Below are 12,064 nucleotides of genomic sequence, written 5' to 3'. Positions count from 1 at the left end.
TCTGTTGCTTATGGAACACAGAGGCAATACAAAACAATTTTGTTGCAGAATCGGTAGAACTGTATTACACACAGAAAATGTTCACCTAATTTGCCCAGGTACAAATAGCCATGAAGGATGCACAGACGTGGAGGTCAGGAACCGAATATCAAGTCCCTGTAGCCATAATTACATTGCTACTGGTACAAGTATTCATACACATACATTTGTCTGTGTGTATACATCTGCAGTGAAAGCTCTGGCTGCCAGACAGACGTATCTCAGGCTGATGTAGATCTCTAACGAGCAAGGAGAGAACCTGCTCCCTTACTCACAGCAGCCCACAGCTCTGTAATGGTTTGGCAAATAGGCCAGCTCTGCAGCTCCTTGCCACAGGACATCAGGGTTGCAGAGGTTTACAAAATAACAGCATGGATTTGTGGAATAAAACCCACCTGTGGCTACTAAACACAAGAATTTCCCTTTGGGTGAGGGAGATCTTGAAGCACAAGTTAATGGAGGGTTGGATAATGTTGGTTGCTTCATCTTCCTACTTTCTCCTGCACGTCTGCTATTGCCCAGTTTTGGAGACAGGGTACTGGGCTGGCTGGATTTGTGGATTTAGCTGATCCAGCTGCCTATACCCAAAGAGGGGGTCTGGAGTAAAGCAAGCTCACCAGCTGCCTCCTGCCCTCCGGGACATCACTGCTGCCTGTAAGCACAACCTACCAGACCAAGAGAGGGCTCCTTGCCTCTGGAGGTTTTAGCCAAAACTTCAGCCTTCCCTAGGGCATCCCAAGGAGCCAGAACTCCCTTGAAAACCACTTAACACTAGTCAGACATCCAGCTTGACTGTACATTAACCTGTGAAGGGGTAGAATGAGCAGAGAAAACAGCATTTTTAGTGTCTGAAAGACTGTCAAAATAGCCAGCTAAGAAACAATAACAAGAGACTGTGCCAAAGATTCAAGTCCATGCTTGCAAAAGCACTTTGCATTATTAAATACAGTGCAACCTTCCCCATCTGCACCTAAATACTGGAAATAAATTTACCTTTCTTCCAGCACACAGGACTGCTGCAAGAAAAGAGAAAGATCTGTAGAGACATTCTCCTGTTAATGAAGACTTAGCGGTCCCCATCTCTCACACTTCAAACACAAGTCACCTAATACTTCATATTTTTCTAGAAGCCCCAGCTCCTCATGATTGGAAACCTCAGTTTTGATTTGATACAAAAATAAGTATCCATCCTTCCCGACTGAGGGAATAAATGTGAAAGCATGACCATTCCCACCATCTTCAATATTCGTAAGGCAAATCAGATTGCCTCAAACTGTTAGTGTGATTTAAAAGAAATATATCACATTATTTTAAAATATTTTTTCTTTTCTTGCACTGCCAACACTTTTGAGCTCCTGGGTTTGGCAGTGAAGCATGCAGGTCTAATTCAAAACCATTTCAATTCAGTGGAAGGAATCTTTCTGACATTGGAGGCTGCAGATCACATCTATAACACACCAGCTGGCACTAAATTAAGGTTGATGCTTCTTATTATAGTTAACCATGGTGCAGATAGAGACAAAAATATTTTAAACTTACAAAATAACGTGAAAAAATGAACATTCCCTTTAATTCTGTCAGTAAGAGATGATAACACCTTTGAACACACATCAGTAGGACTAAACTTTATATGGTGCTATGCGTATTAACCCCAACGTGTAAGACAGGACTCATTCCAAGGAACGTGTTTAGGCATACTGCACAGTGCAAAGCTGCATCTCAATGGGTCTCAGATCAGTACTCTGAGTATTTTGCAAAATACTTTGAGATTCAGCACTTAAAAAACAGCCTACATCACCTTAATTACTGCAGTCCTGCTAACTGAAAAAAACCGCTTTCCTTTATGAATCATTTCCCTGTGAGTTAATTTGGAGCTTTAACTCACTGCAACAAAGGAGACTTTTCCTACAGATGCAACAGGACACAGGCTGTTCTACAAATTCCTGCCAGCTGCACGTTACTAAGCTGGGGAAACTCTCACAGCTAGTTTGCCTTGGTTTACTTCACATGAAAAACAAACAAACAAAGTTCACTACACAATATCAAGCTGATTTTATGTGAAGACAAATTCTGCCACCTTCCTTCCACTTGAGAAGTGACCCAAGCTGCGATTACATTAATTAAAATCAAGGAATGAGGTACTAATACTATGAGATGGAATTGGACTGCCAGTTTTTCACATCATGCAGTGCATCGCACACGGTCAGTCTTGTCCTGCACAAAGCGTACATCCACCTGTGTGCCACCATGGGAATTCAAAGTGTTGATGAATGGATCCCAAATACCAAATTACAAACACCCATGGATGAGAGTGAAGGAGCCCGGGATTCCTGCTCACCTAAACGGGAGCTGCTTCTTGCTCAGCTCATAAAGAACTTTTCCCTGTGTGATTTGGTAGGAAACTTAACCTTTTGACGTTCAAACACATGTAAAATTTAGGAGTAGAAAGATACTCTTCCTTGTTTTCATTTGAATTACCAAATTAGAGAAGACATGCCACTTGTGCTCCTGCTTTCCTTAGCTCCTCTGTCACAGTGCAATGCTCTCTTCACAGCCCAAATCTTTAGAAACAAAGTCATGAAGGAGACCATTAATAGGTGAAACTCTGGCTTGCCTAAGAACAATAAATCCAATAAACAACACCATTGCACTGGGACTATATGCAGAACATGCTGAGAATTAACGTGCAACACAAAGACAAAGAACAACTTAATTGAATACATATGGGATCAAGACCCTAAGTGTGGCTGAAACATGAGCTGTTAAATCTATATTCAGCCTGGCTTGACTATCAAAATTGAATTCGTTCAGCAGCAGCCCCCCGCTAGGATTTCACTGCTCAACATATTTTTATCGCTACACAGTTTGAGCAATATTTTTGATCAATTCCTACAATCAACATTTGAACACCGCGAGTCATTAGTTTTTTGCTGGCAAAAGGACTTCTCTCAGCCTTGCTAATCAATCTGCCCGGTTTAAGTTACTGTACAACTTCCGTGGTCAGCTGTGCTAATTGCAAGAGCTGCAAAGCAGCTTCCAGAGACACTGGGTCAGCATCGCCCCTCACACCAAACTCCTCGCCAGGAGCAAAATTCAGGCTAACTGTGGCAGGGTGAGTCGCTAGGTGCCCTCTGCTAGCAGATGACTTCTTTCATTATCCTGGGGGATTTCAAGCCCCCAGTGTTTCCTAAGACATCTGCACTGATACTGCCTCTCCATGCAGTGCAGTGGCAGATTGTTTACTCCTGCTTGAGGTGGTGGAAAATTACTGATGTGCCTTCCGAGGGTCACCTCCCTGCCTAAGAAAGTTTTGATAATTAGAGAGAAGACAGTTTGCCCTTCTCCACTATCGTGGCAACTACATATGAGCTACATTAAAATGACCAGATCTTGTTTTTCCCTTCACACCAACTCTGAGAGCACTGCGTGGTCTGCTAGAGTTGGCACCTGTGAAAGGGGGGAGGTTGTCCCCAAGAAATGAAGACACCTAGTGAGGGGAACATAATGGGGCAGCTGGGTACCTTCATTAATGAGTCCTATAAACTGCAGCTCTCTGGGCTCAATTGGACTCGTTCTCTTACTGTACCGATTTCTGTAATGCTGATTACTGCAGCAGATGTGCATTTAATAACACACAAATGAGAACAAAACCAAACCAGGGGAGAACAAAAACGTCATGGCGTGGCAAGTTGCCCTGTCAGTCACTGGGTTTCGCCTGTTTTCAAGCACAAGAAATGCCAAGGCCTTTGATCCAGCAAAACTGATACTATGCAAAAGGATGTTTTTCTCCCCAGTATAGCCCACGGAGAGCAGCTGGGTGGGATGTCCAAGCTCTTGAGGACACTGTTTCAGCAGGCAGGGAGGCTGGCCACACCAACCTGCTCTGGCTGCAAGGGAGAGAGATGTGGTAAGGGAAGACAGAGAAAGAAAGAGCAGAAACATCACAGAGCAATTCACACTGGGACCTGAGGGAGGATGAAGCCCTGCCCTTTGGACAGAAGCATGAATGCAAGCGATGGAAGATGCATGCTCTTAATGCATTTTGGTGTCCCCTCCTGCTGATTTTTTAGAACACACCAAAAATTCTCTCTATAGGCAAGCATGGAAAAAAAATCCTTCTCTCTCTCTCTCTGCAATGCAAATAACACTACACTTGGATGAAAACAACTATTAAAATATTAACTGCAAAATGCCAAGCTTAGGAAACGGATAACTCTGCAAGGAGCTAAGGCTGGCAGACAGTGTATCCTGCTATCCTCCTGCTCCCACAGCAGAAGTTAATGAGGACCAGTTCCAAATGACGCTTATCCCATTTCCACTACAGATTACTGCTGGGGGAAGGGGAAGATGGACAGACTGGCAGTACAACCCCGTAAGTCATCTTTTCCTAATAAAACAGTGTGAATGTAGTTGCTTGGAGTATTCGAAGTAGTCTATATGGGTTTTCATGTTTGGAAGAAGTTTTTAAACCTGATCTCCACCTTATGCAGAATCATTTTCCTTGTGCTTGAACTTCTCAGGGCAGAACAGGTTGATGAAAATGATGCTCTCCACCATCTGATATGCAGTTGGTATTTCAGGGGCAATAGCTCTCACTGTAAATGTCTCTGCAACTACATCCGAGAGAGATTTCCTTCCACGAGTGAATTTTTAGGATACGACATCTCATAATTACTCATTCACTATTCTGTTAAATAACCTGTCAGAACATGAGAAAACTCTTCGGTGTGCCTATGACTAAAAGAAGCAGTTTATCTCACTCCAAGTCAGCTTTACACATTCTGCCAGTCCCTGTAATACACAGTGAACATCTCTCCTAGTCCCTGAATCGCCTGTCAACAGCCATGGCAGAATCAAAATCACTTCTGGTAATTCATTTTAACTAGATATGGTTAAAGGTTTCTCTAGCCAAACGGAGAATAACATAGGTACTGGGTTTACAGTATATACAAGTTAGAAACAAAAAGTTCTCACTGTTATTCCAAATACAATATTCATTAGTAAATACAATAAGGTTTGGCATGTAATCCACTTAGTGATGTCTTGCAGTTTAGTAAATTACATATTTATTGTTTCATTGTAGTACCCTGAAAACCATTTATTTGGTTAAATGCTGCTACTTACTCTTAAAGCTTTTCTTATTTTTAAATAGCTGTAAGCAAACATAAGAGATTCTTTCGTCACTGAGATTAATAATAAAAACAAAACAGCCCAGTGAACTGAAGTACAAGGAGCATTTTGCTATGGAAATTACAGATTTAGGAGCTTTCACCATAATGATTTCTCATCTGAATATGAAAACAGATTCATTCTTACATTAAATCTCCTTTGTTAAAAACCTTAACGTATTCCAGGGTACTAAAAGCTGCAGAAGGTAGCCTGAAAGAGTGTGGATGTGCATAACGTGAGTACACACACTCCAGCTGGGAGCACTAGAGTTACGCCCTCAGAAAGCCTCCCCCAGCAGTCCTATACACACCTGGACATGAGTCCAGTCCCTCCCCAGGGTGGTGTACGTGTACAGACTGTCTCCTTCCACATGCTTGTCCTAATTTCTCCTCTCCTCCCTCTCACTGCCAGCTGGGAAAGAGGCGAATCACTGAACCACAATCAGTAGTGACTCCCCGTATCTGCCCTGTTCCCGCATGCTGGCACAATTCCCAAGTGCAGTCCTGACCCTCATGTCTCAGCAGTCGTCCTCATGAGGCACAAGAGGGACCCAAGGAGCCCTCTGGATTTGCCCTTACAGGGAAGAAGTAGTACAGAGGTTCAGTGACATGCATGGCCGTCTAGGACAGGGCCAGAACCCACGTCTGCCTTCAGAGCCTCGCCTCCAGTTTAAGAGAAGGCAAATAGCTGATGTGAAACCAGAGATGAATTCTACAATTGACAGGTTTATTATAGACAGGTATGATGGACTCTGAATGATTTTCAAGGAGAGCCACCCATTTTCATTTATCTTGTCTTGCCTTTGAGGATGATTCCTGCCTCAGCACTGGTGCTGACCACCCAGTCCCACCATCTGCTACACAATTCCCAATCCCACACAAGTTAGTGAGGGGTCTGCATGAGGCTCCTTCCCACCTACTGCTGGCAAACCAGACACAACAGCAGGGTGGTGGTGGGATTAACCTGGAGCTCCCCCAGTACTCAGATTTCTTATGACTCAGGCTGGAATAAATGGTGCATCCCTATCACTTCACATACTCAGATTGAACCATTTATTTTCTCTAGAGCAACTTCACTAAAAGCAACAGTTTTGCTTCCTTGAAGACACTGTTTGCAGGTATTCTGGGCTAGAATACAGACAACTGAAAAACTCAGAGCAAAGGTTAATGTGGAAATCCTCCTGAGAGACTGATATAAAACAGTGTGCATTTCTTCTAGCAGACTATTTAAAAGATGTCAAGCTCACATTCTCTTCTGCTCAGGGACACTGGAACTGTAACCAGTGAGCCACACTAGGCAGAAAGAGCATGCTCAATTGAATAAAAGATGAAGCATTTCCTCCTAGAGTGATATCTCTGGAAACGTGACATCCTCATCTTATGAAAACCACTAGCCTCCTGTAGTCCCAGCTGATGTTAGGCAAGACCAGTTAATATTCAAACCTCCGCAGAAGGCTAATATATCCCAAGCGCCACCATTTCAATAGAGATCACAGTACCTAAAATAGCCACCACCTCGTCGTCCTGGATGACTTCTAGGGATCCTGAGACCACAAAGCAAAGCGCATCAACGCTTTCCCCAGCATGATAGATGAGGTCCCCCGGGGCACAATGGATGGTCTGAAACTCCACAGCCAGGGCTCGCAGGCAGCCGTCGCTGGCCAGCCGGAAGGCAGGGTGCTCATTAAAAACTTTCCGGTTTAGGTGCACGCAAATATCTGCTCTCATGTCCTTTGGGCAAATTGAGAGAACCTGAAGGAAAGAAAGACGAAAAATAATCAGCTAAGAACATGACACCGCAGCAGTGCGTGCTTCATGAAATAAGTGAACGGGTGGTTTCGCCTGGGTGGATCTTAAGCTTCTGGTGGGAGTTTTATCTTGAAATGGGGTAGTATTATCTTTCTACCCATCTATCACTTTGAGAACAAGTGGAAGGGTGATGTGGAACAGAGGGACTATTCTGTTATTCTTTCACACTTGCTTTCCAGAATTGCAGGTGGCACTACCGTGTCCCTTTTGTGGGTATCCCTCCAGACTCGGTGCCCAGACCATCCGCCCACTGCTATGCTCGGTCCCTGCAGGAGCACAGGATGGACACTCAGAGCTGAAGAAGCTTGAAGACATGCAAAGGCAGATCGCTCACAATCAAAACCACCAGATTTTGATTTCCCATCTGGAAACCTAGTCTTCAGAAGCATTGATGTAGGTGACCACTTACCAATGCGTATCCGAACACACCTAGGGTTTAGTTTCAGCACTGTACAGACAAATAATAAGTAACCTGCCCTGGAGGGCTTACAGACTAGAAAATCCAAAGAGTTTGAGACTAGAGTAAAAAGAAAGTACTAGGAAACCGTACGAAACGCAAAGTAAAGGTGAGTGAAAACTGCCCTGTGAAGGTGAATATGTCTTTACCACAGATCAATTAAATAAGGCCTTTAATTAAGTTCTTACCTTAAATAGCTTTCCCTATTGAAACAGTAACACAAATACACCTGAAGAAAGAAAGTGAAAACCTGTGGATCTTATTAGACATGTAAAATGAGTGTTTAATATTTGCACACCAACCTAAACACACTAGTGTCCTTATAATCCTAGAACGCATGTCCCTCGCTGTGTGGTAGCTAATTTCACTGAGAAACATATAAAGCCTTGTAAAGTTTTGCTAAGATAAATAATGGAAAAAGGAATAAGATGAAGAGTGCTTGGAAGACTCATGTAAAGAAGAATGCAGATCAATCATACTGATTAATTTCTTACTGTATGGAATTAATCTGGCAGCTTGCTCTGCAGACAGTGTGGAAGAGAGGGACATTGGGTCAATGCACTGGCTACCACTGAATAATAGCACGTAGAGGGAGACTCTCGTAACCCTGAATAAGCTTTGAGGCGAATAGTCATATTAACTCAGAAGTAAAGCCATGACTTTCATTTCTGTTTAATGCAGAAGAGGTATAAAACATATTATGGTAATGTATTACTTAGAGATCCGAAAGCATAGAATGAGAAAATAATAAACAATTTCTAGTTTAATTAATAACCTTTAGTCTCTTTCTTACCTCAATAGATCAATAGACAACCCAAGTACCTGTTTGCACATAGATGCACAGATTCCCAGGCTAGAAGGGGTTACTGCAACTATCTGCACTAACCTCTTCCATTATGGGTCAACTCAGACTTTTCATATCAATCCCAGAATACCTGGTAAAATTATTAAAATTATAGCCTAGTAGGCCTTGATTTAATGCCTTCAAATTATATGGGTTAGTTGTTCCAATGGAGAGCTACCCTCTCTTTTCAAACTTGCTGTTTCTAAACTGATTTTTTTTTTTCATCTAACAGCCAGAGGACCATATCATATTGTTCTGATAAAAGGCTTGCAAACACCAGAAATCTTTTCCACATTCAGTTGTTTATAGAATCCGGCCAAGTTATCTTGAAATCTTATCTTGAATAAACGAGAGACGACGCTTCCTGTGTCTAACACTGTGAAGCTCAGTATCTCTTTGGAAACTTCCCCATAGCATGAGGTTTTCTCACTTCAAACCACCATCCCAGATCTAACAGCTAATTAGTTCACATTTGCTTTGATAGAGACTAGGTTAACTTTGCTTAAAGCTATTTTTCTGTAATCAAATGGTGTAAAGAACAAGTTCAAATACCCTGCCTACATCTGTTTTATCATAAAAACTAGTAATAAACACATCTGACAAGACATATTCTCCATAAACCATTATTTGCATTAGTAATAATGTCTTGTCTGAGTCACTGGTGACCATATCCCTTATCATCTTTTCCATAATATTATTAGGGGCAAATGTCAGTTTTACAAGCTTACACTTACCTGAGTCATTCCATTTACCATGAGAAATATGGAGACACCTTAGTTTTTTCAGTTAAAAAAACTACTTCTGGATCAAAAACTTCTGGATCAAACAGAAAGTTCATCTTTGTTTTAAAATATAAAAATGCCACCTTTCTTCTTAGTAATAATTGAATGAAAAAATGTGCTTTCTTTGGCATAATGATGGATGATTTTTAACATTTTTATCTACTGTTGGGCCTAAATCATTTTTAGGAATGTTTTCACTAATGTAACTGCTTTTGACATAACAAGGCCACGAGCCGTGAATTCTCAAACACTGCTCTTAGGAAAAAATATGTGTATTTGATTTACAAATTCTGTCTTTTAAGCTTCCAAACTACAGGAATAACAGTTGAAAATTTTCTTAAATGCATCCAAAATTGATCAACCGTTGCAGAGGATGTTACTGTAAAGTCCAGACATGTTCCAGGACCCTTTGTTTTTTTTTAAGTGTAAATTAACTGTGTCCCTGAAGAATAAAAGCCACTCGGATGCAAAGTAGCATACTGTTTCCTCACAAATACAGAGGTAAGTACAGGGAACTAGAAGTGAGCAATCAAAGCATTACTCTTTTTGTAGCTACAGCAAACGTATTCATCATCACATCTTGTAAAAGGAAGAGTCAGAAAAAAAATCCATTGCACAGAAAAAGCCAGTCTTTAGCATACTTCAGGAATTCACTGATGTCATGATGAAATGATTCTCCTAATGACATATTACCGTATGGAGATTTAACTTATCAACAAGTACAACAGTAAATGAGGAATGACCCAAGAGTTAGCCACAGATGAATAGTTTTTATTTCAGTTTTATTGTCTGCTACTCTGCTAGTACTGAGATCTGAGAATGAAAAGGATGACAACTAAAGAAATATTTAATATTGAAAGACTTGGCAAAGGGGCTTTGACTGATCAAGACAAATGTAGATATACACAGGGGGCGGGGGAGCAGGACAAAGAAAGACAATCTCAATATTAAGTTATGTGTTTTCTGTATGCTCCAAGGACAGGACTTCATGAGCTCCAACCTGACTTTGCAGCACTACTTTTTGTGTTTACAAATACCAACATCATGAATTCAGGAGAATACTCACAGACGCCATCGGCTTCTCTGACTATTAGCTATACTGTAAAAAGGGATCGTGGGTGACACAGATTAGGAGTAATTTTCTTGCTTCCATAAAAGACATAATGTGATATAGGATCACACAGAAGCATTTGGAAGCTAACGATAAACATTCCAAAGATCATAAGAGCAGAAAATGATAAAATGAGCACCTCAATTTCAGATAAACATGCTTCTGAAAATGATCCTTTATTGGTAACACAAGAATTAGACATTCCTCTTGTGAAATGCTTACTAAGATCTCAGCATTTTTAAGGCAGCATGCAGCTAAAAAGACACAAACTAGTAGCAACTTGGTTGTAGGTAAGTCTATATGGTGAAACAAATGCAACACGTGGGTGTAAAGAAAAATTCAGTTTAATGGAGAAGATAAACTGTAATGCCCAGTTGATTGTTTCACTGTTAGGGAAATGTCTCTGGCATTTATGTTAGCAGAGGGAAAGTTCAGCTGGGACTTTTGCTCAAGTCTGTGTATTCTTTCAGCAGCATATCAAGAAACCACCAAGACAAGTTTCTGAAGAGAAAATTTCCTTAGAGGTTTCAAGACCTTTCTCAGTGAAAGCTGTAGTTTATAAGTAAGGAAGGATATGAAGGTTGCTGACTGCAATGCTTTTACTAACTGATGGTTTTGGAGCACACGACTTGGAGCAGGCTGCCTGCAGGGACCAGATGCTTGTGCTGCTACAGAAATTGCTCCATAATAAATCTGTAGCCACAGACTTTGCAGTCAGCTTTCCCATATGCATCCAACCATCATAAAAGAACAGAACCTGCTATGTTTTGAAACAAAATCAGAGGAGAAAGCTGAAGCCTCCCCAGAGGAAAACCTTCTCTGTCTGCATAAGCTGCATGTATTTCTAACTGAAAAGAAGCTAGGCTTCATGCCACATGTGAACAGTGCACATGTATCCACAAAGATCTGAACCATTATAAAGCTGAGAGAAGAGAAAGCAAAGCACAGAATAACACTTATTACATCCCTTATCTGTGTAGAATTAAGCCTCCTCAAAGTCAGTATAAAACAACTGCTGGGCTTTGCCACCAGCACTCTCCTGCCTGGCACCCAGTTGATACAAACCCCAGCACAAGGGGACTCAGTGCAGAGATACAGCACTGGCATCATCTCCAGAACACCCTACAGAGTATGTAAAATGCTGGTGGTGAGTGAAAAGCTTGTGGTCGATGCAAGAGATGGGGAAATGCAGTAACCAGCTCTGGAAGACTCACAGGAATTGGCACAAAATGTCTCACTATCTTTTCTACTTAAGATCTGGAAGGGGGTGGGGTGTTAAAATTCCAAAGGAAGTTCAATCTGATTTTTTTCCTCTCCCATCCATTTCCTCAGCATGCTCAGGCAGTTTAAGATAAGCCCCTTGAACAGTTCAAAGAACTCCACAGGGAGCAGAGATTATGAAGAACTCAAAGAAAAACAAATGAATCGAAACAAAAACTGTACAGATTAAGAATGTGTCCAAATAATAGCTTTTAGGAAGGGTTTAAGTATTTTTTTTTAAACCTTCCCCAGCTAGAAAACACTACGGGATGGCTTAAACAAATATTACAGAATCTGTTAAGACTTGTTAACAAAGAGGACAGGGACCAGTGAATCATGAATGATATCTATTTGCAATTCTCTTTCAGCACACAAAATTCTCACTTTCTCGGGGTTGTAGCTAGGAGATATATTGACTGATGTTCAAATGAAGAGCTTAGGCAGTCTTAGCAGAAGAATAACAAGGACCATTTCTTAAATGAGTAACAGTAGCAAGTATCGGAGACATTTTGCAATGTCAACTTCAATAATAAACTCTTCTGACTTCTAACCTGCTATATATTCCACAGATCTCTCTTTTTATTTTGCGGAGAA

At 41.3% G+C, this 12,064-nt stretch overlaps 1 protein-coding gene across 2 annotated transcripts in view; it reads right to left on the bottom strand.

Annotated features, from left to right (window-relative positions):
• Positions 1-12,064, bottom strand: part of KCNH5 (potassium voltage-gated channel subfamily H member 5) — a 154,157-nt gene that overhangs the window by 31,554 nt on the left and 110,539 nt on the right. For both annotated transcript variants that reach the window (XM_013183072.3, XM_048066139.2), the window contains exon 9: positions 6,707-6,959. In XM_013183072.3, the coding sequence (XP_013038526.2) occupies positions 6,707-6,959 (253 nt within the window). The remainder of the gene's footprint in view (positions 1-6,706; positions 6,960-12,064) is intronic.

Source organism: Anser cygnoides, chromosome 5 (genome assembly GCF_040182565.1).
Source record: "Anser cygnoides isolate HZ-2024a breed goose chromosome 5, Taihu_goose_T2T_genome, whole genome shotgun sequence".
Classification (NCBI taxonomy): Eukaryota; Metazoa; Chordata; class Aves; order Anseriformes; family Anatidae; genus Anser; species Anser cygnoides.
The sequence above is the reverse complement of the archived record's forward strand: the minus strand, read 5'-3'. Positions and strand labels throughout refer to the sequence as shown.